The 27559-nt window shown below is 46.9% G+C and overlaps 1 protein-coding gene across 2 annotated transcripts; it reads left to right on the top strand.

The window, feature by feature from the left end:
- The first annotated feature begins 24 nt into the window (after nt 1-24).
- On the top strand, nt 25-16791 carry LOC143961849 (C-reactive protein-like). Of its 2 annotated transcripts, XM_077471184.1 has the most exons (3): nt 25-184; nt 11293-11354; nt 13746-16791. In XM_077471184.1, exons 2-3 carry the CDS (start codon nt 11297-11299, stop codon nt 14363-14365), a joined length of 678 nt encoding a protein of 225 aa, XP_077327310.1. In that variant the 5' UTR covers nt 25-184; nt 11293-11296; the 3' UTR covers nt 14366-16791. The 2 variants fall into 2 exon arrangements, with proteins under 2 accessions (XP_077327310.1, XP_077327311.1); XM_077471185.1 differs by lacking the exon at nt 11293-11354 and having other exon boundaries at nt 29-184.
- The last annotated feature ends 10768 nt before the right edge of the window (nt 16792-27559 follow it).

Genomic DNA, 27559 nt, shown 5'->3' with positions numbered 1-27559 from the left:
ATGCTAACTTCTCCTCTATAATGATGATCTCATTGATGGAGGTCGGAGGAGGAGTTCTTAATGATGAAGAGACTTAATAACACCCCTCCATCCTCTCATCTCACCATTATCAGGAGGACCTTCTGAGACTCGACAAAGGAGAAGGCTACAACCAGACCAACAACACGGTACACAGAGATCGCAGGTAACACAAAGCTGGGGAACTAAGCTGAATAGGTGTGATTGTTCTGGATAAGGATGAAGATGAGAAAAATCTGATATCGTAATAAATCTTGATTCAGGTCGGTGACCAACAATATTAAAGTCAAAGGTCAGGACAGTCAGGAACCCAACACCCTAGGCAGCATTCACACCTAAGCGCAGCGTCTGTAAGCGATTTTCCAGCGTTTTTTTCATCTATTTTTATGTGTGACTTGCGTGTTTTCATACGTTTTTGAGCTTTGCCATATTTTTATTAGCCAATAGAGAACACTATTATCTGTTGCATGATTTGTTGCTAGGCGTTAGCCCTTGTTAACACGGTCGGACATTCCGACAACAAAATCCGTTGGATTTTTTTCCGACTGATTTTGCCTGAAACTGGTGTTGCATACACACGGTCAGACAAAGTTGTCGGAAAATCCGATCGTTCGGAACGCGATGACATTATTTAGTTACGACGGGACTACGTTCAGTAGTCCCGTCGTAAGCCAATAGCTTACATCAATAGCAAATAGCTTTGGTCTCGTAATTTGATCTGAGCATGCGTGGCACTTTGTCCGATCGGAATTCTCTACAAACGATTGGATGAAGTCCGATCGGATCATGTTGTCGGAAAATTTTATATCCAGCTCTCAAACTTTGTTGGTCTGGCATTCCGACGGAAAAAGATAGATGGAGTCCACACATGGACGGATTATTCGACAACACGGTCCGATCGGACATTTTCCGTCAGAATGTCCGACCGTGTGTACGGGGGCTTACAGCTTTTTTTTTAGCTTTTCCATTATCTTTAATTTATTTTTTATTATTATTCATTATGATTTTTTTTTTTTTTATTAGGTTACTACTACTACTACTACTACTACTACTACTTTTTAGTTATTTGTGTATTTATTTTTCATTTATTCATATATTATTACTATCTTATTTTTTTTAATTTGAGCGGAAAATTGCACAAAAACGCACCACAAAATGCCTGAATGCGCACAAAAACAGGCAAATGGCGTGTTTCTATTATTGAACCTCTCATTTCTATGGCTGCACCCTACTGTGGGTGGGCTTGCTGGCTGGCACCCTGCTGTGTGTGGGCTTGCTGGCTGGCAGTGGTACCCTGCTGTGGGTCGCTTGCTGGCTGGCACCCTGATTTGGGTGGCTGGCATCTACCCTGCTGTGTGTGGCTTGCTGGCTGGTTGGCCTCTTGCTTTGGGTGGGTAACTGCTGGAATGGCTAGTACCTTGTTTTGGGTTGCTGCTGGCTGGCCTGGCTGGCACCTTGCTGTGGGTGGCTGCTGGCTTGCCTGGCTGGCACTTTGCTGTGGGTGGCTGCTGGCTGGCCTGGCTGGCACCTTGATAGGGGTGGCTGCTGGCTGGCACTGTGATGGGGGTGGGTGGCTACTGGCTGGCACCTTGATGGGGGTGGGTGGCTGCTGGCTGGCCTGGCACCTTGCTGTGTGTGGGTGGCTGCTGGCTGGCCTCAGTGGCCTGGCACCTTACTGTGGGTGGGTGGCTTTCTGCTGGCTGGCCGGCTGGCATGTCTGTCCGAGTGTCCATGTGAGGCAAGGGAGGATGTCAGACTTGATAGGCCCAGCACGCGGAAGCGTAATGAAGTTGTGTGTGTGTCCCACATGCCCCTGCACACTGGCTCCACACTCTGCAGGCTTCTGGACCCCAAAAATATGGCCGCGACCCGTGAAGACCAATATTGGTAATATCGGTCTAGTTTGCGACCGATAATGATTTTTGTTAAAATGCTGATATTGGCCTGCAATAATCGGTCATACCGATAATCGATCATACCGATAATCGATCGATCCCTAATAAGTCATATTTGCAGTTTGCAAGAAGCCATGTGGAGGACACAGCAAACACATGGAAGAAGGTGCTCTGTTCAGATGAGACCAATTTTTTTTAATTTTTTTGCCTAAAAACAAAACATTATGTGTGGGGAAAACTAACACTGCTCATCACCCTGAACACACCATCCCCACTGTGAAACATGGTGGTGGAAGCATCATGTTGTGAGGATGCTTTTCTTCAGCAGGGATAGGGAAGCTGGTCAGAGTTGATGGAAGATGGATGGAGACAAATACAGGACAATCTTAGAAGAAAACCTGTTAGAATCTGCAAAAGACTTGAGACCGGGGTGGAGGTTTCCCTTCCAGGAGGACAACGACCCGAAACATACAGCCAGAGCTACAATGGAATGGTTTAGAACAAAACATATTCATGTGTTAGAATGTCACAGTCCAGACCTAAATCACATTGAGAATCTGTGACACGACTTGAAAATGGCTGTTCACAGATGCTCTCCATCCAATCTGACAGAGCTTGAGATATTTTGCAAAAAAGAATGGGCAGAAATGTCCTCTCTAGATGTGCAAAGCTGGTAGAGATATCCCCAAAAAGACTTGTAGAGAAAGGCGGTTCTACAAAGTATTGACTCCGGGGGACACCATACAAATGCCCCCCCCCCCACACTTTTCACATTTGTAAAAAATTTTGAAAACCATTGATCATTTTCCTTCTACTTCATAATTATGTGTCACTTTGTGTTGGTCTATCACATAAAATCCATTTACGTTTTTGGTTGTAACTCAACAAAATGTGGGAAATTTCAAGGGGTATGAATACTTTTTCAAGGCACTGCAGTCCTGAGGAGGCAGTATAACTGTGAAATGCATAGACATTAGGGATGAGCTTCGTGTTCGATTCGAACATACGTTCGACTCGAACATCGGCTGATCGCCCGTTCGGCGAATTACGAACGTTATGGGCCGTTCGTGCCAAATTCGTGTGGCACTTACGGCCCACAGTGCACTGCGATGGCGCAGTGCATTACTGGCTCATGATTGGCCAAGCATGCACTGTGACCCCGCTTGCTTGGCCAATCACAGCGCCAGCAGCGAGGAGAGCCATGATTGGCCACAGGCAGGATGCCTGTGGCCAATCATAGCTCAGGCTGTGTAGTACACGCCCCACATTATATAAGGCCGCCAGCGCGATGGCCTTGTGTAGTGTGTTGGCCCCTGTAGGAGTTAGTGGGTGTTCTGTGTACCTTTAACACAGTATACACCGATCGTTATCGGACGATTTTTCGTTCTTGCTCTTCTGTAGTGGTTGTTGTCTGCGTGCCCTGACCGCAGTATACACCGCTATATTCACCTATATAGCTAGCTATATTTCTCTTTTTTAATAGAGCTTGCAGTCAGTTGTAGGAGATTGTGCGTGCTGTCTGCGTGCTCTGAACCCAGTATACACCGCAATATCCACCTATATAGCTAACTATCTTGCTCATTTTAAATAGAGCTTGCAGTCAGTGGTAGGAGCTTGTGTGTGCTCTGAACCCAATATACACCGCTATATCCACCTACATAGCTCTTCTCTATTTGAGCCATCTGCCATCTGCAGGAGTTAGTGGAAGTTGTGTGTGCCTCCAGCACAATATACACTACCCAATTGCTGGTTTTCCCAACTCCCTTCAGGCCATTACCATGTCTGGAAGGCCAGCAAGGAGAGGCAGACAGGAGCGAGCCGATAAAAGAGGGCAAGCAGGCTCTGTGTCTAGAGACAACAGTGCTGGTCGTGGACACGGTGCATCGTCATCATCAGCACGTGGCCATGGGACACGCTTGTCCTTCTTCTCAGCAGCTGGACATGTTGAGCTGCAACATGCCAATGACTTGGTAGAGTGGATGACCAAGCCCTCTTCATCCTCCTCATCATCTCTCACCCAGGCTCAGGGTACTAGCAAAGCAGCTGCCAACGCATCGTCTTCCCTTCTCTCAATGTCATCATCAGTGACTCCTTCCCTAGACCCACCACGTCCTCCTGAGGAGTCTCCTGAACTCTTTGAGCACAGTGTTGGGTACATGCTCCAGGAGGATGCCCAGTGTTTTGTGTTTTGTAGGCTCTGATGATGATACTCAGCTAAAGGAAGGCAGTAGCGTGAATGCAGAGAGAGGGGATGTTCAAGAAGGACAGCAATCACGCAGTCATGTTCCACCAGCTGCAGCATACTGCCAGGTTTGCTCCAGCGATGAAGAGGTAGGGGATGATGAGGACACTGACTCCACGTGGGTGCCTGGTAGGAGAGAGGAGGAGGCATATGTCCAACGAGGCAGGATGCCCTCCGGGGGCCAGCTTAGGGGCAGCACACCGACTGAATCACACCGCAGAGCTCCGCCTGTGCAGGGCGCTGCCTCTGCTCGTTATTCTAAAAGTTCTTTGGTGTGGGCCTTTTTTGAGACGAGTGCATCAGATCGCACCGCTGCTATTTGCAACATATGTCTCAAGCGTATCTCGCGTGGCCAAAACATCAGCCGCTTGGGCACCACATGCTTGACCAGACATATGTTGACCTACCATGCAGCTCGTTGGCAAGCGTACCTCAAAGACCCACACCAAAGAACAAAGTGGACCTCTCCTTGCTCCTCATCAGCTGGGATCTCCAACCCCACTAGACCTTCAGTCCTCTCTGAAACCTGCTCTGAGAGGAATGAAGGTGTAGAATTAGGTGTGTCACAGCCAAGTGCGTCCGGGCACTCTGCTAGCAGTACACCCACGTCCGATTATAGCAGGCAAATGTCCCTGCCCCAGCTGCTGGACCGGCGAAAGAAGTTCACTCCCAGCCATCCACATGCCCAGTGGTTGAATCCTAGCTTGGCTAAATTGCTAGCACTTCAACTGCTGCCTTTTCAGTTGGTAGACTCGGCCCCCTTCCGTGAGTTTGTACAATGTGCGGTTCCTCAGTGGCAAGTCCCCAAACGCTACTCTTTCACACGGAAGGCGATTCCGGCTCCCTACCGGCATGTGGAAGGCAATGTCCTTGCTTCGCTGGACAGGGCGGTCAGTGGTAAGGTGCATATTACCACTGACTCATGGTCCAGCAGGCATGGACAGGGACGTTACCTGTCTTTCACGGCCCATTGGGTCACTCTTCTGGCAGCTGGGAAGGATGCAGGACAAGGTGCAGTAGTGTTGGAGGTTGTTCCGCCACCACGCCTCCAAAATGCTACTATTGGTTGTGACACACCTCTCTCCTCCACCCCCTGCTCTACTTCTTCCTCCATGGCCTCTTCCAGTGCTCTGTCCTCAGAACCAGTGGTGCTCTGTAGGCGTTCCAGGGGCTACGCAAGTACGCAGGCAAAACAATGCCATTCCCTGCTTGTGCTGGTTTGTTTGGGGGACAGGAGCCACACTGGGGCGGATGTTTTGTCAGCTCTGCAGTGGCAGGCCGAGAGGTGGTTGACGCCATGCCAGCTTAAGCCAGGAATGGTGGTTTGCGACAATGGCACCAACCTCCTCTCCGCCCTCCGACAGGGACAACTGACCCATGTGCCCTGTGTGGCTCACGTCCTTAACTGGTGGTGCAGCGGTTCTTGGGCAGGTACCCGGGCTTACAGGATGTCCTGAAGCAGGCCAGGAAAGTCTGTGTGCATTTCCACCGATCATTTAATGCCTGTGCTCAGCTGGCTGAGCTCCAAAAGGAGTTGAACCTGCCCAAGAACCGCCTTATATGTGACATGCCCACCAGGTGGAACTCAACGTTGGCCATGCTGCAGCGGCTGCACATGCAGCAGAGGGCCATCAATGAGTACCTGTGCGACTACGGCATCAGGACAGGGTCAGGGGAGCTCGTTTTTTTTTCTCACCACGCCAGTGGGGCATGATCAGGGATGCATGCACTGTCCTGTCACCGTTTGAGGAGGCCACAAGGATGGTGAGCAGTGACAGTGCATGCATCAGTGACACTGTACCTCTTGTCCACCTCTTGGAGCATACGCTGCGTGGAATAATGGACAGGGCACTTGAGGCAGAACAGAGGCAGGAAGAGGAGGACTTCCTTGCCTCTCAAGGCCCCTTTTATCCAGACAGTGTTCCTGCTGTGCCACCAATCACACAGGAAGAGGAAGAGGATGAGGAGGAGGAGGAGGAGGAGGAGGATGATTGTGCCAGCGTGGAGGTGGAGGCTGGCACTCAGCATCAGCAGCATCAGAAGTCTTGTAGGGATGATTTACAGTCCCAAGAAACCCGTGGACTTGTACGTGGCTGGGAGGAGGTAGCTGCGGATCATGTTGTCCTTAGTGACCCAGAGGACTCCGGACCAAATGCCTCAGCTAACCTATGCTGCATGGCCTCCCTGATCCTGCAACGCCTGCGGAAGGATCCTCGTATTCTTCGGATCAAGGAGAGGGACCATTACTGGCTGGCCACTCTCCTTGATCCACGGTAGAAGGGTAAGGTTGCTGACCTTCTCTTGCCGTCGCAGAGGGAGCAGAGGATGAGACATCTCCGGGAGGCCTTGCAGAAAGGTCTGTGCAACGCGTTCCCAGAGACTGGGAGGTTACAAACTCCTGGTCCTGGACAACGTGTTGCTGAGGCATCGGTCAGAAGGAGCGGTGGAGAAGGTGGCCGTCTGACCGATGCTTTCAGACTATTTTTTAGTCCGCAGCTCCAAGGTATGATCGGTTCCAGCAACCATCGCCAGCGTCTGATTTACATGGTGCAGGAATACCTAGGGGCAAGGTCAGACTTGGACACCTTTCCCACCGAAAATCCTCTGGCTTACTGGGTCTTGAGGATGGATCACTGGCCAGAGCTTGCACAGTATGCAATTGAGCTACTGGCCTGTCCTGCATCCAGCGTTCTTTCGGAACGCACCTTCAGTGCTGCTGGTGGCTTTGTTACCGATCACAGGGTGTGCCTGTCCACCGAATCAGTTGATCGACTGACCTTCATCAAGATGAATCAGTCTTGGATCGCCCACAGCTACCAAGCACCTGAAGCTGATGTAACCGAATAATTTTTTTTGAAATATCACTCCTTTCAAGACTGCCTATGCTGATGCTGAGTGACTGTCCTGTTATGTTGATTGTCTATCCTCTTCCTCCTCCGCTGATATGTTGGAAGAACATTTTTGGTTCTGGGTGATGCCATCAGCCCAATTTCTCTGCCCCTGTTTAACAGGGGCATTTAATTACAATTTGTGATGCAATACTTTGCAGCAGGGCTAATTCCTGCACTAAAACTAGAGTATATGGGAGAGGTTGCAGTATTGTGGCACCAGCACCAGTGCCAGCAGCCCAATTTTTCTGCCCCTGTTTAACAGGGACATGTAATTACAATTCTTGATATAATAATTCACAGGAGGGCCCGTTCCTGTGCCCACTCAGAGTAACTGTGAGGACTTATAGTGTTGTGGCACCAGCACCACAACCACCAAAGGTCAATTTTTCTACCACTGTTCAACAATGGCATGTAATTACAATTCTTGATATAATCGTTCATAGCAGGGCGCTCCAGCGCCCACCAAGAGTCACTTTGAGGGCTTACAATGTTGTGGCAAAACCAACACCTTGTTCCGCCATTTCTGCAGAGCATATAGGGCAGGCCCCTACTTTCAACCATCCAACTTACAAACATCTCCTACTTGCAAACGGAAGGAGACAACAGCAAGTGAGATGAAAAAAGACGGACGGCAAAACAAATTATACAGGGGTGATAACCCTTCCCTATGTTTTCCAAAAAACTTAAAAATAGTTCTTTTGACTGGAGCTACACTTTAAAAATGTACCAGTTGAAAATTACAAACAGATTCAACTTAACACAACAAATCTACACAGTCCCTGTCTTGTTTGCACCGCCTGTATACTGCTGTTCTGAGTATATAGGGCCTAGGGGCCACACGTATTTCATTTTTTTAATACGGGTACGGGGTTCCCCTTAATATGCGTACAAGACCTAAAGGGGCTGGTAATGGGCAGGGAGGGCTACCCATGCCATTTTTCTCAATGATTTTCAACCATATTGCAGGAACCAGATATAACATTAAAACCGCAAGCAGTTTGAAATAACGTTATTTCCGTTAAATGTCATTTTGTGCAGGGACTGTTCTAAACACAGGCATACTACAGACACCCCCCAGGCACCATATTTAAAGGAATATTTCACTTTTTTTTCACTTTAATCGTCATTAAAATCAGTGCTCCCGCCAAAACGGACGTTTTTAAAACTTTTTTTTGCATTGACCCATGTCCCCTGAGGCAGGAGGCAGGTCCCCAAACCCTTTTTAGGACAGTATCTTGCATATTAGCCGTTAAAATTAGCACTTTTAATTTCAAACGTTCAAGTCCCATAGACTTCAATGGGGTTCTAACGTTCGAACGAATTTGGGATTTGTTCGAAAGTTCTGGTGCGAACCGAACCGGGGGGTGTTCGGCTCATCCCTAATAGACATATCAGGGTAAAGCATTGTTATAAGACATATTTTTATTGTGCGTGTTTTATATTATTTTGTGAGACATTTTTATCGATTTGTATTCATAAAAAAAAATTGGGGTTTTATTTAATTAACCACTTCAGGGCCAGACCTATTTCTGACATTTGTTGTTTACAAGTTTTAAGCAGTATTTTTTTTTTTTTTTGCTAGAAAATTACTTAGAACTCCAAAACTTCATATATATATTTTTTTTAGCAGAGACCCTAGAGAATAAAGTGGCGGCCACTGTAATATTTTATGTCACACTGTACTTGCGCAGCAGGCTTTCAAACTATTTTTTTGGGGGACAAAATACACTTCAATGAATAAAAAAAAAACCTAAACAGTAAAGTTAGCCCAATTTTTGTTGTATAATGTGAAAGATGATGTTACGCCGAGTAAATAGATACCCAACATGTCACGCTTTAAAACTGTGGGATGGTGACAAACTGCGGTACTTAACCACTTGCTTACTGGGCAATTAAACCCCCCTCCTGCCCAGACCAATTTTCAGCTTTCAGCGCTGATGCACTTTGAATGACAATTGCGCGGTCATACAACACTGTACCCAAATGAAATTTTTATCATTTTGTTCCCACAAATAGAGCTTTCTTTTGGTGGTATTTAATTACAGCTGGGAGTTTTATTTTTTGCTAAACAAACAAAAAAATATGCAAAATAAAAAATAAAAAAAAAATCATGTTTAATAGTTTGTTATAAAATTTAGCAAACAGGTCATTTTTCTCCTTCATTGAAGTGCACGGATGAGGCGCACCGATAGGCTGCACTGATAGGCATAGTTAAGACGGCACTAATAGGCACAGATAAGGTGGCACCAATAGGCACAGATAAGGCAGTACTGATGGGCACAGATAAGACGGCACTGATGGGCAAAGATGGACACAGATAAGATGGCACAGATGGGTGGCACTAAGGGGCACTGATAGGTACCACTGATAGATGGGACTGATGGGCACTGATAGGTGGCTCCGATAGGTGGCACTGCTGGGCGGCACTGATGGGCACTGGTAGATGACACTGATGGACACGGATATGTGGCACTGGGGTGCAGCACCATTGTTGAGGCAGATTGTGGGTGGCACTGTGGGCACTGATGTGTGGCACTGTGGGCACTGCTGGGTGGCACTTACGGGGGGGCACTTATTTATTCCTGAGGGGGCAGGTGGGCACTGGTAAGCTGGCCGTGATCGGGACTTATGTCCCGATCATGGCCGCCGGTGATCGGCTCTTTTTTTTTTTCTCCTCGCGCTGTCAGCACGAGGAGGAATAATAGCCGATTATCGGCTCCGTTGTATCACATGATCAGCTGTCATTGGCTGACAGCTGATCACGTGGTAAGTGGTCGGGATCGACCCCTTGCTCGGATCCGTGATCAGGCGAGTCTCATAGACTCGCCGATCACAGAGTGCGCCGCGCGCGCCCCTCAGGGGGCGCACAGGCCACCCGTGCACGGGACGACGTCAATAGACGTAGTCCCGGCAAAGGAGGTCCGCGCTGTAGCCGTCATTTGGCTATAGCGCGCGTCTCAAGTGGTTAAAAATCTCCATAGGCGACGGTTTAAAAATATTAGCGGTTACCTGTTTAGCATTCCAGAGGAGGTCTGTAAATCACATGCGTCATGTGAACATTGTTTACATTTGCATGTGTGATTTACGTATGTGCCATTGGCTGCTGAGTAAGCCCTTGTACACACGGTCAGACATTTCGACAACCAAATCCGTCAGATTTTGTCTGAAACTGTTGCATACACACGGTCGGACAAAGTTGTCAGAAAATCCGATCGTACATAACGTGATGACGTTATTTCGTTAGGACAGGACTACGTTCAGGCTAGTAGCCAATAGCTTTGGTGTAGGAATTTGATCTGAGCATGCGTGGCACTTTGTCCGATCGGAAATTCTCTACACATGATCGGACAAAGTCCAATCGGATCATGTTGTCGGAAAATTTTATAGCCCAGCTCTAAAACTTTGTCGGTCGGATATTCCGATGGAAACAGTCCGATGGAGCCCACACACGGTTGGATTATCCGACAACACGGTCCGATCAGACATTGTCCATCGGAATATCCGACCGTGTGTACAAGGGCTTAAGCGGAAGTGACATTGTGACGTCACTTCCAGGTTACTACATCAGAGACATGTTTTTCTTTTTTTCCGGGTCTCCGGCCAGCTGGCAGACATTCGCGCCGGTCGCTCGGGTCTCTTTGTAGGACGGAAGACCCGTGCGGAGCTGGATTTATCAAAATGGATCTTTTGCTGACCACTGCATCATCACAGCGCTCCCTATTTATGGAGTAGTCCCGGCAGAGTAGATGTGTGAAGATCTCGCTAGTCTCAGTGATGGTGTCCTTTAATGGTTCAAGCCACACGTGTGAGGTATCGCCGGTGAATGTTAGTGAGAGCGATACTTCCAGTACAAGACCTCCTGTGTAGCTCTAAACTGGTAACCCTTAAACTTTTTTAAAGCGTAGCCTATGGAGAGTTTTAAGTATCGCAGTTTTGCGCCATACTACCAGTGTGCGTAATTTTAAAGCATGACATGTTAGGTATTTATTTATTCGTTAGCTTTAGTGTTTTGTTTTTAATTCATTTTTCCTCGCAAAAAAATGTGTTTGAAAAGTTGCTGCGCAAATATCGTGCGACATAAAATGTTGCAACAACCAACATTTTATGGGTCTCTGCTAAAAAAAACATATATATAATGTTTCGGCTTCTGAGTAATAATGAGTTTTACATGATGTAGGAGCGAAGTGTCAGAATTGGCTTGGGACAGAGATATTCATTTTTTTTAATACATTTTATATGTTCTCAGAGAGATGGAGCTGAGTGTGCTGGTGTTGCTGTTGGTGGTCCCCGCGTCTCTTGAACAGGAAGGTAAGTGGTAGAACCTGCTCACACCTACTGCTAGTGGAAATAAGCGATGTGTAATATTCAGATTACTTCTCCGCTTTTCCATTATTCCTTTATTTAAAGAAGTTCCACAAGGAAGATCTGAGCTCTTTCCATCGGCTGCTCTGCTCACGGAATGACCGCCCTTACGTAGATCATTGAGTTTCATAAGAGAGCCGGGGGCTGGGTGAGGTCTAAGCCATGAGTTCAGCCCTACAGAGACAGGTGGCTTGTTCGGGGTAGAGATGTTTCAGATGTCCATGTAGATCACTCAGCAATTAGTCTGCAAAGAGTGGTGGACCGGTATTGGACATTTTTTTGATAGGACAACGTCTTATACATACTGCTCGGACTATAATGGGGGCTTTCAAATTGCAGGTATATCTCTAATAGGATCGAAAAATTCACAACCACAACTGGTCATATAAAATCCAGGGGCGGCCCATTTATTAAGGGCACACGGGCGTTGCCCCGCCTGTCCATCATCTCCTCCCATATATATGCATCTGGCCCCTTTTGGGACACCTGGTGCATGAATTCCAATGTGGAGGGGCTGTTTATTTTTAAGTACCAATTAGAGCCAGAGGCTCTAATAGTCTTCAATATAGGGTGGGCTCAGGTCACACAGAGTGCACTCAGAGCCCACCCAGGTGTGTTACAACAGCGAATCAATATTCGCTGTTGTAACACTGATCCTGCTCCCAGCTAATCAGGGAGCTGGTTTTGACATCGGTCACCTGATTGGCTGAAAGGACAGGTGAGCCTATTATATGCCTAGGAGGAGCAGGGAAGAGACACACAGCGGAAGCCGCCGTGATGCAGAGAGGACACATGCTCCACTGCCCATAGGAGCCCGCAACCCGCCGCCTGTAGGAGCCCGCAACCCGCCGCCTGTAGGAGCCCGCAACCCGCCGCCTGTAGGAGCCCGCAACCCGCCGCCTGTAGGAGCCCGCAACCCGCCGCCTGTAGGAGCCCGCAACCCACCGTCTGTAGGAGCCTGTAACACGACCATAGGGGCCCGCAACCCGCCACCCATAGGAGCCCACAGAAAGCAGCATTGTTCTGGGGCAGAGCTAATACTATTTTGGTGGAAGATTTGAATCTAATGCTGCGTACACACGATCTGACTTTCCGCCAACAAAAAAGTGGATTTTCGTTCGAAAGTTGTTGGCTCAAACTTGTCTTGCATACACACGGTGTCACAACAAGTACTTACCAAGCCCGAGATGCTGAGAGCGGTTAGCCCTTGCAACTACGCGCACCCCGTCCCCCGGAGGTGATACAGGGAGCGGGTGGCACGCAGAAGCACTGGCCACCAACTGGTGTAGTTTCCTGAAGAAGCTAAGGAGCTGAGTAATGGGTTAACTGGGAGTCCGGAGCTGGCTGATGATCCTGTGCGTGGTAGTAAACAGTCCCGGAGGTAAAAGGAATCAGGTAGCAGAATAGCAAGTCTGTGAAACAGGCCAAAGGTCAGATCCGTGAAATCAAGCAAGGAAGCCCGTAAGGCCTTCCAAGGGTCACATCGGGTAATCAATCAGAAAGTCCGTGAGGCAGATGAGGAGAGGTCCGTTAAACAAGCTAAGGTCAATCGAAGATGAGAGCAGCGTAGTCAGGGATGGTCAAAAACAGGCAATCAGGCAAACAGCAGGTAACGGGCACAAACAGGAAGCTGACAACAAACCAGCAACCCATTTGGATGCCAGAGCTGCCTAAAATAGCCATGCCATAGCACGTGCGCCATGCGCACACTCGCGGGCCACTGCGCGCACACGTGTACCATTGGGCCGCACACATGCATGCGCTGAAGCGCTAATCTGACGCGCATGCGCGCAATAGCATGGCGCGAGCATGGGCAGCCAAAGTCCTTCTCTGACACACGGTCACACAAATGTTGGCCAACAAATTACGAAAATGGGAACGCAGTGACCTACAAGACGTACGACGAGCCGAGAAAAAGGAAGTTCAATAGCCCAGTGCGGCTTCTGTTTGATTCCGAGCATGCGTGGAACTTTTGTGCCATCTTCACTATATAAATAAGCTCCAAAGCTGGGTACAGAATAACTGTAAAAAATTATGATTTATTTGTCATGAACAACAACAATGAGAGGTGACAATGACAATTATAAGAGAAGAATCACATGACAAGGAATCAACGTTCTCATGGAGTAACAACAACTGAAAAAAAATTCAAAAGATGATTCTTAGTGATGAATTATTGAGTCCTAACATAAAACTTCTATCCTGAGATATATGAATGTATCCAATTGTTGTTTAGTTATGATTCTTGTACCTTTTTAAATAAATTCTGATTTCATTATTCAGCGTGTGAAGCTTTGATATGTATCAGTAATGACCTTTGTCTGTTTTCTTCCCTAGGCATGGAGGGCAAAGTCTTCGTCTTCCCCAAAGAAACCAACACGGCTCATGTCATTCTAAGACCAACAATTACAAAACCATTGCAGGAAGTCAGCGTCTGTCTAAGTTCTTATACCGACCTTTCCCGTCCTTATAGTACCTTCTCTCTCGCTACTCCCGGGAAGGACAATGCCTTTCTCTTCTACTTACAGCCTCCAAACACTTTTTCTATGCATGTCAACCAGGAAGTCACTCATTTTAAAACGGACTCAGAGACTTTGGACTGGAGGCACATCTGTGTGACTTGGGATTCCGACACTGGAGTGATCCAGCTTTGGGTCAATGGGAAGCTCTACCCAAGAAAAGCCTCAATGAAAGGGTCTTCTATCGCACCTGAAGCCAGCATTGTTCTGGGACAGGAGCAAGACTCTATTGGTGGAGGGTTTGATCCTAAGCAGTCATTGGTTGGTGAAATAAGTGATGTTCACATGTGGGATTATATCCTGACTTCCGAAGATGTACAGAAAGCCCTTTATGGTGACTTCAATGGAAATGTCATTAATTGGAAGTCTCTAGTCTATGAAATCAAAGGGGAAGTTCTTATCCAGCCCAAACTGTCATGTCAGCCTATCGGCTTATAATACACACCTTGAGGTTGATATACTAAAGGCTGTTTACGTTGCAAGGCAATTTTCCTAAGTGTATGAGGTGCATCTCTGCTGACATCTATCACTTGGTTTGGAACACATCTGTGTGTCCTGGAACTCCGACACTGGAGTGGTCCAACTCTGGGTCAATGGAAAACTCATAGGTGAAGCTCTGCTCACTTCCATCATCCAATCATCTGCAAGAAAAACACAGGTGTTTTCCTTGCATGTGATTGAGTATTCTTAGAAAAGTGGATTGTCACCACATTGACTAAATTAAGTGAAAATTCTCTTGCAAACAATACCACCTGTTTGCCTTTAGTAAATCAATTTCTCTGTTTTTAAGATGCCCCAACTGTGGGTTTTGAATTTCATTAAAAACAATCATTTATTTTTCATCCAAATCAACAATGAGATTTCTTATTTACTCAACCGTATATTGGGATATATTTTCTTAAGTGTGTTGCACCATCCTTCTAGTAAATACGGAACCACAAAAATAAATAACAGGTAGGAATTGTAACCCTTTTGCTGCAAGTAGAACCTTTGTGTTTTTTTTTTGCCACTTTCTGCCAAACGACATACTGGTACTCTGTGGCAGTTTGAGTGGTTATACCGGGGCCATGGCTGTAGTTATGACTTCAGTACCTTTTTTAGAGCTGGCAATGCTCTACAATGTTAAAGCAATCCTAGTGGCTGATTAGCTGCTGGATCACTTTTACAGGCAGAGGGAGGTGTCATCCATCCCCTTCCCCACACCATCCAGTGCCTCTTCTGGTTCTCCTGTCCCACCGTAGAACCCAGGACCGTAGCCAGCGGTTCTTCTGGCTTACCATAGAGCTGAACATCCCGCTCATCTCTATGGTCTAAGACAGGGGTCTCCAAACTTTCTATTCAAAGTTTACTGTCCTTCAGACTTTAGGGGGGGCAGAATGAGGCCATCGGGAGTAGAAAATGCCCCAGCATTGGTCCCATCTTTGCTGTCAGTGAGAGGAATTGTGCCTCATCCTTGGAGACAGTGAGAGGAGTTTTGCCCCATCATTGGTGTCATGGAGAGGAATTATGCCCCATCATTGGGAGGAATTTTTTGCCATCATTGGGAGGAATTGTGCCCCGTTGTTGGTGTCATTGGGAGGAATTGTCCCCCATTGTTGGTGTCATTGGGATGAACTGTGCACCATCATTGGTGTCATTGAGAGGAGTGGTCCCCCATCATTGGTGTCATTGCGAAGAATTGTGCCCCATTGTTGATGTCAATGGGATGAACTGTGCCCCATCTTGGTGTCACTGAGAGGAATGGTCCCCTATCATTGGTGTCATTGGGAGAAATTGTGCCCAATCTTTGGCATCATTGGGAGGACATTTTCCCCATCATTGGGAGGAATTGTTCCCCATTGTTGGTGTCATTTGGATGAACTGTACCCCATCATTGGTGTAATTGGGCAGAATTGTGCCCAATCTTTGGTGTCATTGGGAGGAATTGTGCCCCTTTGTTGGTGTCAATGGGATGAACGGTGCCCCATCTTGGTGTCACTGAGATTAATGGTCCCCCAGCATTGGTTTTATTGGGCCCCGTTGTTGGTTTAATTGGGAGGAACTGTGCCCCTTTGTTGGTGCCAGTGAACGAAATAGTGCCCCAAGGGCTGGATAAAAGCAAGCAAAGGGCTACATCTGGCCCCCAGGCCGCAGTTTGGAGACCACTGGTCTGAAAGACCAATCCATTTTTTTGGATTGGAAAAGCATCTGTTACAAACTGATTTTGGTTTGGGCAGGTGAGAGATCTGGGGTCTAACAGATGGCAGATGTCTCACTAAAGAGGACCAGTCATGTTTTATTGCTAGAGTAGTTATATAAATACATTTTAACCCTTTAAAATAATACATTTTGTTGCTTTTCAGCCTGAAATGAAGACAGACACATCTTTTGTTTTATCCAGCTGTTTTTACTCAGTGCAACTTGAACGATGTAACACCAACGTGGCAAGGAAAAAAATAATAATTCAAAAACGGAATCACTGAGTTGGAAAGAAGGTCACCCCCCTCCTAAAAATAACTTGTAAACTCAATCAGTTGTAGCTCATCACCTTCTCAATGGCACACAAAGCCACCTGACGTTCAGATGTGGTCATTTTGATTAGCTCAGCATGGAAAGAGCTGACCACAGTGTCCAGGGAAAGGGACAAACCCAGAAGGGGGGAGACCAATGAATGAACCTTTGTTGGTCTCCTTCAACCCCCTCATACCTGGAGGCACCCACCACCATGCTTGTCCTAGGTCCACCGATGGGAGTGTGGATCCCGGGAAACATGGAGGGGATGCATGGGACTGCTGCTCATATATGAAAATACATTAGTAGTGGAAGCAAATGGGTTGAAGGTGCCAAATGTCTAACTTTATGGTAAATAATTTTCCACAAATATATTTATTTTTTAAATATTGATTAGTCTTACATCATAAAACATTGAAAACGTAAAAAGTGTAGTGCGGCAAAATCAATGAATACACATTTTTTAGAAATATTTTGGGATAATTGATTGTGATGATGGCCACTTGGCACCTTTAACATCTCTCTGTGTGTTAATGAGTTCTGTGGTTCAACAATAAGACTTGCCAATGACTGGTGAAGGGAATGGAGGGTCTCGTAGCTCAACTAAATGAAAATTGTAAACGATTTCAAATGGATTTTCTTTTTTCTTTTAATATTAACAATATTTCTTTCTTGTAATCTTATAAATCTTGTTCAAAGCAATATATAGTATAAATAAATATAAATCATCTAAAATAAAATATAGAGAGAAACAATATGCAAGCTGCATTCTTTAAAAAATGTCTCTCATTTGGGGGGGCACCTCTGAGGGATACCACTGTGACCCTGGTGTTAGTGTCCTGGGCCCCTTTCGGCCTAATAGTTACCTCCAGAGTTAGGGAGAGCTGGCATCCTTCAGTGTAGAGTTGGTTACCAGGCATGGTGGGTGTAATGCAAGATGAACAGGTGGGCACCAGACACTTTTTGAATGCAAAGAGATTTAGTGTCTTTTAAACAGAACTGTGGGAGAGAGGGTTAGGACCAGGACACCCTTAGATAGATGCAAATATAATTAGCAGGCTCAGAGACTTCTATAGGCGGACAGCTATACAGGTGAAAGTCTCCCATCGGATATCACTTCTGTATAGGTAGAACCGCTGTCTCCATATGGCAACAATCTTAAAAACAGTTACTAACAGCAACTGAAGTCAACTGTTTGCAACACGAACAGTTCTCTTTACCCCACCATCACTCACTGTGAGTCTTCACTCAACGAGCTCCCAGTCTCTCTCACTAGACTTCAGATCCACTACCCACTGGATTCCTTGAGCTCTTTCACTGGTAGCACTCAGTATCTTCCTCAAGCGTCACCCCCGCTTCCCTGCTGGGTCCCTGGCTTGGCACTCACAGATACTACTCAAGCGCCCCCCCTGACACGTTAGGTCCCTGCATTGCCACTCACTGATGCTCCGCAAGCATCACCCCCACTTCCCTGCTGGGTCCCTGGCTTGGCACTCACAGATACTACTCAAGCGCCCCCCACTCCCCCCCCCACGCGCGCTGACACGTTAGGTACCTGGATTGGCACTCACTGATGCTCCGCAAGCATCACCCCCACTTCCCTGCTGGGTCCCTGGCTTGGCACTCACAGATACTCCTCAAGCTGCCCCCCCTGACACGTTAGGTCCCTGCATTGCCACTCACTGATGCTCCGCAAGCGTCACCTCTGCTGTCCCACTGGGTCCCTGACTTGGCACTTGCTCACGTTTTCGCACTTCTTCACCGTCCCCGGCTGGCGAGAAGACTGCTCTGGTACTGGCCTCAACTTACTCACGGTGGTCTCTGGTAGCAAGGTGGGTGGTCCCTTAGTGGCGACAGCTTCCCCTCTACCTCCGGCCACCACTGGTTCCCTGGCCGATGGAACCGTTACTACTGGTTGGACTACAAGCCCGCATTCCCAACCCTACACTGATTTTCCTGCTTCTGGATAGGTCCTCAGACAGCCTAACAGCCAGATGTCCCCAGGAGAAGGCCTTAGGTCTCTGGACTAGCAGCCTGGGCCAATATAACACACGTCCACGCAGACAGCCGTCCAGGTGCACAGAACCCTGATCACCTGATTCCACTCCAATAAATAGGCACTCCCAGGAGGCCAAGGGACCAAAGAAAGTCCCTAACCATTGGTGGAGACACCCCATTTATTCATAATATGTCCTTGCTTTGCCCTTGTCTTATCCAATGTCACCAGCTATAATGCCACCTAGTGACAGAAGAGAGAAGTGCATCAATTACAGAATTAGGGGGAAATCAATTGATCTCTAAACAATTGGCCAAGGCAACTATCGCCTGGCAACCTTACCTAAACATCAGTATGCTACATCAGTATTTCCAATTTTATTCATAACAAGTGAGGTGTGGGCTATTTGACTGGTATGTTGTGTACTACTGTTAATTTTCCCATTTCTTTTCAAATATTTTTATTGAGATAAAAAGGCAAAATAATACAAACAATCGAAACACTGTCAAATCAACAATATACAGCAGGCGGTACAAGTACGGTAATACAGCAGAGTTCAGTGTGGTACAAATTATAATTTACAGGATCCAGTAGCTCCATCAAAGTGATTTAGTTAGGCTCTGAATATTGGATCTGCTATAAACAAGGAGGGAATCCTTAAACATAGGAGACCCTGCTGCACGGGCAAGCATCCCGCCCCTATGGAAACAACAGTCTGCGCCAACGTTGGCCCAATGGTTCGCGAGAGTGAAGGATATTGAGCGAATGGAAGACATGACCTCTGCCTTGCGGGATAAGTCAGAGGAACATAAGTCCAGATGGTTCCACTGGGATCTCTTTCGCTTCTCTGACGAGTTCCGCCAATACGCTCTGGGACCCGTTACCTAGAATCCCCACTGCCTGCCCAGTACTATTGATCTTGACTCCCCAGGGGTGACCCCCCCAACTTGTCTGTCTCCCTCCCCCCCCCCACCTCTTTTTTTTTTTTCTTTTCTCTTTTTTCCCTCTCTCTCTTTCTTTCTTATCTTTCTCTTTCGTCTCCATCTCTCCTTTTTTCAATGAAAACACAAAAAGTGATGGGCACAGAAGCTGCTATCCACCCTGTATTAGACTTCAACTAGTGATATGGGCCAGTCTACGTGGCCTCATTCGTTTACCTGCTCTTATTTTGTATAGTTGATTTACTGGAGAAGCTTACCATAGCCTATGTGCAGTGTTTATATGTAATGTGAAGTTGTCTTATTGCTGGTATCTGTGTCACATCTTTAAAATAAAGAATTAAAAAAAAAAAAAAAATAGGAGACCCCATAGCAGAGTTAACTATCCCAAGAGCTAAGATTTAAGAACAACCTTAAGAGAATGTACTCAACTATATTGTGGTTTCAAGTACAAACACAGAAAGAGATTTAAAATCAAACAGCAATAAAAGAAAAGGGTAAGAGAAGCAAAGAGCAGAGATAAGAGGAGGAAGTGGAGGAAGAAGAGGAGACATAGGGCAAAAGGGAGGGAAAGAGGGCAAGAATGGGGCGGCGGGTGGCCCGGCATCCCAGGAAGATTCGGGGGGAATAAATCGCAACCATAGATTAAATCACGAATTAGACTAGGGTTCCAGGAGTTGACAATCAAAATTTGGAGGTAAAAAATGTTCTACCCAGGGCTGCCATACCTTTCTATGTGGGGGGAGTTTATCCAGAATTGTAGCTTCAATTTTACTGTGGATCATAGCCTGGGTAACCCGGTTTTTAACCTCGGTGACTTGCAAAGCCGGAGACTTCCAGGCTTTTGCGATTGTCTGCTTAGCTGCTGTTGTAACCTGCAGAAGGAGCCGTGATTGGGATTGGGTAAGCTTGTGAGGTACTAAATTTAGCAAGGCTACTGCTGGATCTGGCGTTAGGGTGTTTCGCAAAAGCTTTGATAAAATATGGAAAATTGCTACCCACAAATCTTTCACCACCGGGCAAGTCCACCACATGTGGACATGTGTGCCCGATTCATTACAACCCCGAAAACAATTTGGAGGATAGTTTGGCACAAACTTGGATATCCTGGCCGGAACCAGGTACCAGCGCATTAGAACTTTATAATTGGCCTCGGGGGCAATAATTTTCTGGGTGGAATTTTTGGAATTAAGCCAAACTCTGCCCCAAGCTTCAAAATCAAGATTCAGGGCCAGATCATTAGACCATGAACTGGCATATGACAGGAGGGAGTTTGAGGTGGAGGAAAGATAGGTGTAGAGACGGGAAATAGTGCCAGGAGAGTGTGGGTATGATTTGCATATACTCTCAAATAGGGATACCTGGCCCAGATCTGTACAGGATTTGGAGATCGATTGGATAAAGTGAATTATTTGGAGGCAACGGAAACACTCTTTATGGGGGAGCTTAGTTTGGGCTTGCAGAACTGGAAACCTTAAAATTGCCTTACCCGATATCAAGTCACATACTCTGTTGAGACCTCTTTGGGACCAGGCATCAAATAAGGAGGGGTCTGTATAAGCTGGAGTGAAATCTGGGTGGCCAAAGAATGAGAGTAAGGGAGAATGGGGAGACTGTAATTTATAAGTGGCTGTTAGCTTATCCCATATCCCTAGGGAGAATTGAGTGAGGGGGTTACTAATCGATTTCCTCGCGAGGGAAGGCAGCCACAATAGATTGGATATTATCAATGGGTGAGCATCTACTGTTTCAAGGCTAACCCATAAAGGCGTCTCGCTGGTCGCATGATACAAAGCCATTTAATTTTCCCATTTCATATCTGTTTCATGGTCCTAAATGTGTTTTATGTTCTATTATAGAGTATTGTTAATTCATGATTTTCTTCATGGAATGCCCCTGAAGAAAGGATTCTTCACTATTCCTGAAACGTGTCGGGAATAGTACCAGAAGAACATCCATACTATATCCAGCCTTACCTATTTTAATGTGTATTGGATATGCTGTTTCATGGTGATGTATGCACTTGTTTTAGCAATGTAGATTATTAATAAAACTTTATAATTGAATATATACTTTACATATTTGAGTTTCCCTTGTCCCTTTGTGTATTGGGGAGTACCTTATTTTTTTTTTGTCCAGAATTTTTGGGACGTTGGCAATAATTCAGGTTTACTTGGGAGGTGTTCATTTTTGTCATTCTTAAATTTTTTTTCCCAATAATTGTTGAACTCTACTCAGTGACAATACACAGAAGATCGATCCACAACATGTATTTACATATGGTAATATCACACCTCAAAATATCGCTAGCTGCCACTATACCAAATACATTTAATTAAAACAAAATAGCGTTAAAACCAGTGGCGGCTGGTACTTAATATTTTTTGGGGGGGATAAAACCTGCACCCCCCCCCACGCGGGAGGCAGACAGCGGCAATCATTTACCCCCCCCACATGGTAGAAGGCTGGTGGCGATCAGTCCTGTCCCATCCCTGTGGGAGATGGACGGCAGCGATCAGTGGACTTACCTTACTGATGCTGCTCCTTGTTCCAGGGAAGAGCCGGGACCATTGCTTCTCCTCCCGGCCAAATAGGAAGTGAGTCCTGAGACTTCCTGGCCTATTGGGTCTCAGGACCCCCTTCCTGATTGGGCTAGGAGAAGAATCAGGAAGTCAATAGCAAATATTAATTCACTATTGCCACACAACTGGGTGGGCTCTCCTCCTCTCTTTCTAGCACTTTCTTGAAAGAAGATTGAAGCAGATTGAATTGACCCTTACTTTCAGCCACGCTGACATTGGCCAACACAAATAGACAGTGTGAATATCCAGAAAGCAAAAAAAACCTAAAAATGGTTGTTACCTTTCAGTACTCTAAAAAAATGTTTTGGCTTTAGATATTCTTTAACTACATCCTACAGTGAGCAGCCAATAGATTATTTATGTAGCGCTGGTATTTTTGCCATATGATGTTAAGTAATGGACAATGCTATTAATTGGTATTTGGCTCCCTCCAGTGGTATACTTGTAAATAGACTTGTTTAGTTTTCACCTGTTAGTTAAGCAGGAAGTGATTCATTTATTTACTTTGTGAGGACTCACCTACCCACAATGCCCACTCACCTACCCATGAACACTGAGTGGCTGAACTGTATCCTGGGTAGGTAATAAAAGGCCCAGCGTGGCCATCTTCTCTCTCTTCTGGATGCGTGGCCTTCCTGCGAGGATCTGTGCAGGATTGTTCCAGAGAGTGTGGCCTACACCTTGCGGAGCGGAACAGCAACCACAGACTCTGCCTTACCCTAGTGTGCTGGATAAGCGGTGTGATCGGGTCAGAGGATCCAGAACCCCTGATGGAGCCAAGTGAGGATCCCGGTCTTCTTGCAGAGCGGAGCAGCGAGACAGTGCTGGCTGGAAGCAGGACTGAGACAACCGGAGCGGAGGTTCCCAGCTTTCCAGGCCTGGTGTGGTGAGAGGGCGGACCCCAGAAGTTATTTAACGCACTTAAACACACTTAGACTCATACCACGGTGTTGCTGAGACCTGTAGTTCCACAGAGGGGTCTCATTCAAACAGACCTCAAGCCTGTACTTTATTAAGAGCTGACACTGTGGCAGTTCAGAGATAACTATACCAGAGGCAGTTATAAGTGCGTGTGCACCGCAGGAACTGTTCTTAACCATCAGCTTATGTTAATTCTTTGCTTGTTAAACCCTTGGATTACAAACACTGCAGTATAATAGCTAGCAGAAGACAGAAGACCAGAGATTACATCTTTCACTGAGAGGCCTTGTGTTCAGTTACAGTAACAAAGGACCACATCATACCTCGGGGGGAGCTCTTGAGTGAACTGTACTGTGTTGTCTTTGCTAACCTTGCATTAGTGTGCTTAGTGCAGCATGCTGGAAGTGGGAAGGTGCTCAGTGTCAAGGCATTGTCACTCTGAGCACTAGTCCCACTTGGAGACACTCCTGCAGGGGGTCACTCAAGAGGTCTTTACATATTAATAATTTGTGAATACTCATTGAATTGTGTTATATTCTTAATATCTAAAATTTAATTTGGCTTTATTACACTTTATTCAGAGTATGAATTCCCTGTAATTAATTGTATGAATGGCAGACTTTGAGTTAATAACCTCCAGATGGTGACTTTTGAACTGGGTTCACAACTATCTAGAAACTGTCAGTATTTTGACGGATATTGTAAATCCTATATATGTTTTTTTTTTTTATAAAAAAAAAAAATGTTTATTGAGCATAATAAAAAGGACAACATAATCAAGTGCAGGGTGCAACATGCACCAAATACAAGGATATAACAGCTGATAACATTGTGTTATGAATAGTGCATAGACAATACTTCACTGTGCTTGATGAAACAAGGAGCCCAAAGAATGGGGACCACAGGTGATCGGTTAATATATTCTGTATAGGACCGCCTCGAGGGCACAGGGAGAGATCTGCCCATTGTGGCCGGCGACCCCCAGGCCACATGCGAGAGCTAGGGGATGTTGCCACGCAGGCTCTAAAAAGATCGTGACGGGGTAGTCCTGGGTTGTACCTATTCTGTGCAGGTGTTGGAATCCCTCACCCACCTATCCCATATCTTGTCAAACTTATTCGGGCAGCCTCTGTGTTTGTATAACACCCTTTTGTAGGGAAGGGTGGCGTTGACCGCCACCTTCCATTTCTGGATGGTGGGGGGTGTCGAGCTGATCCAGGTGTGGGCGATTTGCAAGTTTCCTGTAGGAAGATGGTTAGGTTCCTTGCCTCTTCAGATACAGGGAGGATGCCAAGTAAGCATTGGCGGGGGCACAGTGACAGTGGGGAGCCCATTTGGTCATGGATGAATTTGACATCCTGAAGCCAATAGTCCTGCAGCTTGGGGCATGACCATAGCAGGTGGTAAAACGTGGCCTGGGGGTCACCGCAGTTGGGGCATGATGGATTATAGTTGGGTCTGAATCTGGACAGGTGAATGGGGGTTAGGTAGGATCTATGGAGCATATAAAGATGAGTGAGCCTATCCGACAATTTAGGGGAAACCGTCCTGGGGACAGCCAGCGCGATTTCCCAATCCCCGTCCTCCACCGCCCCAACATCCGCCTCCCATCTGGACTTGAGCCGGTATGTACGCGAGGTGTCCGCAGGTGTTAGTAAGTGATTGTAGAAGAAGGAGATCATCCTTTTGGGGTCCTGGCCGTGGACCACACTCACGAGCGGCAGAGACCCAAGTCTTGGGACGGAGACTCCGAACTGGGAGCTGAGAGCGTGGCGGAGCTGGAGATAGCGAAAAAGCATTCGGTTGGGGAGGTCAAATCCATCTTTCAGAGCTTGGAACGGTCTAATTGTTCCGTTATTGATGACTTGGGAAAGGAAAAGGTTTCCTTTAGCTATCCATTGGGAGCAGTCCGGGATGGTATATAGTTCAGGGAGCAGGGGGTTATCCCAAAGGGAAGTATGAGAGTGGAGCTCAGGGGCTAGGGATGAGCTTCGTGTTCGAGTCGAACGTACGTTCGACTCGAACATTGGCTGTTCGTCCGTTCGGCGAAATCCGAACTCTTGGTCCGTTCGCGTCAAAATTCGTGTGGCGCGCACGGCCCACAATGCACTGTGATGGCGCAGTGCATTGCTGGCTCATGATTGGCCAAGCATGCACTGTGACCCCGCATGCTTGGCCAATCGCAGCGCCAGCAGCGAGGAGAGCCATAATTGGCCACAGGCATCCTGCCTGTGGCCAATCATAGCTCAGGCTGTGTAGTGCACGCCCCACACTATATAAGGCCGCCTTTGAGGCGGCCTCGTGTAGTGTGTTGGCATCTGAAGCAGTGGGTGTTCTGTGTACCTTCAACACAGTACACACCGATCGTTTTTGGCTGATTTCCTATCTTGCTGTTGTGTAGTGGATATTGTCTGTGCCCTGACCGCAGTATACACCACTATATTCACCTCACCTATATAGCTAGTGATCTATCTTTAACCACTTAACAACCGCCCATTGCCGATTAACGGCTTCAGGGCGGTTGTTTAACTCTGAGAGGCCGTTAATTAACGGCCTCCCAGAATTCTGCTCTCGCGTGCCCCCTGGGGCGCGCACTCGAGAGCATCCGTGACCGCCGGGTCCTGTGCATCACGGTAAACGGCCGCTCGTCGTGGCCGTTTACCACGTGATCGCTCCATCAAATGACGGAGTGATCACTTGTAAACAAACCGGCGTCAGGTTATGACGCCGGTTCCTCCCTCCCCTCTCTGTACCGATCGGTACAGCGGAGGGGAAAGAGATCGGTGTCAGCAGCGATGTGGGCTGCATCTGCAGTGCCCACATCGCTGCTCACCGAATTTAACCCCTGAATTCCCTGCCAATACTCTGCAATACCAGTGCATACTCTGCAGTACCCTGCCATTACTCTGCAGTACCCCCCATTACTCTGCAGTACCCTGCCATTACTCTGCAGTGCAGTACCCTGCCATTACTCTGCAGTACCCTGCCATTACTCTGTAGTACCCCCCAATACTCTGCAGTACCCTGCCATTACTCTGCAGTACCCCCCAATAGTCTGCAGTACCCCCCAATAGTCTGCAGTACCCTGCCATTACTCTGTAGTACCCTGCCATTACTCTGCAGTACCCCGCCATTACTCTGCAGTACCCCGCCATTACTCTGCAGTACCCCGCCATTAATCTGCAGTGCAGTACCCTGCTATTACTCTGCAGTACCGTGCCATTACTCTGCAGTACCCCATAATACTCTGGAGTACCCCCCCAATACTCTGCAGTACCCTGCTATTACTCTGCAGTACCCCCCAATACTCTGCAGTACCCTGCCATTACTCTGCAGTACCCCGCCAATACCCCGCCAATACTCTGCAATACCCTGCCATCAGGGCAGGACTTAGGGTGATGGGGGCCCCTGGGCTTGAGTCACTTTTGGGCCCTACTGTCTATACATTACCGTATTTATCAGCGTATAACACGCGCTGGAGTATAACACGCACCCCAAGTTTAGGAGGGAATTTTAAGGAACAAAAAATTTTAGAAGGGAAAAAACCTTACATTTAAATGCCCATCAATGCAGCCTTATCAGTGTCCATCTGCAGCCTTGCCCATCCTTCTGCGGCCTTGTCCAGTGTCATCTGCAGCCTTGTCATTGCAGTCTTGAAGTTTAAAAATGGCTTTTAGGGGCTCTCGGCGGCTCTCAGGTCCTCTCGCAGTCCCGAGCGGAGCCAAGAGTAGCCGAGAGTACTTGGCTCGGCTCACAGTCACGCCCAGTCCCTGTGTTATGTCCATTATAGGGCGGGACTGTGAGTGGAGCCGAGTACATTTGGCTATGTATCTGGGCGGGGCCTGCGGGGCCCCCTATTGGGCGGGGCCCATGGGCTTGAGCCCAGTCAAGCCCAATGGTAAGTCCTGCCCTGCCTGCCATAAATTGCCATACCCAGCCATACTCGGAGATACCCAGCCATACTCGGTGATACCCTGAAATACCCAGCCATAGACGCCCCCCACCCCTCACCGCCCTCCGGTGCTTCTACCAACTTGCCAGTACGATCAAAGCCAGAATCTTTTTTTTATTTCAGGCTTCCCAGCCTAGAGGTGAGATGTGGGGTCATATTGACCCCCAGATTTCACTGTAAAGAGGACCTGTCACCCCATATTCCTATTACAAGGGATGTTTACATTCCTTGTAATAGGAATAAAAGTGATCAAAAATATATTTTTGGGGAAAAAAATGTCAAACTAAAATAAATAAAGTAAAATGAACAATAAAAAAAAAAAAAATTTAAAGCGCCCATGTCCCCATGTGCTCGCATGCAGAAGCGAACGCATGCGTAAGCCCCGCCCACATATGAAAACGGTGTTCAAACCACACATGTGAGGTATCGCCGAGAACGTTAGAGCGAGAGCAATAATTCTAGTCGTAGACCTCCTCTGCAACTCAAAACATGTAACCAGTAAAAAAAAATTTAAAGCGTGGGGATTTTTTAAGTAGCGACGTTTGGCGCCATTCCACGAGTGTGTGCAATTTTGAAGAGTGACATGTTTGATATCTATTTACTCAGCATAACTTCATCTTTCACATTATGCAAAAATTGGGCTAACTTTACTGTTTTTTTGTTTGTTTTTTAAGCACAAAACTATTTTTTCCCCCAAAAAAACGCGTTTGAAAAATTGCTGCGCAAATACCGTGTGAGATAAAAATTTGCAAC

This window comes from Lithobates pipiens, unplaced genomic scaffold (genome assembly GCF_037356315.1).
Source record: "Lithobates pipiens isolate NorthernLeopardFrog02 unplaced genomic scaffold, aLitPip1_a1.2 Scaffold_8, whole genome shotgun sequence".
In the NCBI taxonomy this organism is placed as follows: Eukaryota; Metazoa; Chordata; class Amphibia; order Anura; family Ranidae; genus Lithobates; species Lithobates pipiens.
The sequence above is the reverse complement of the archived record's forward strand: the minus strand, read 5'-3'. Positions and strand labels throughout refer to the sequence as shown.

Bases quoted from the DNA above. Each gene is read 5' to 3' on its own strand.
- LOC143961849 (XM_077471184.1), top strand. From the start codon at position 11,297: ATGGAGCTGAGTGTGCTGGTGTTGCTGTTGGTGGTCCCCGCGTCTCTT. The intron at 11,355-13,745 runs GTAAGTGGTAGA...TTTCTTCCCTAG, and splicing joins CGCGTCTCTTGAACAGGAAG to GCATGGAGGGCAAAGTCTTC.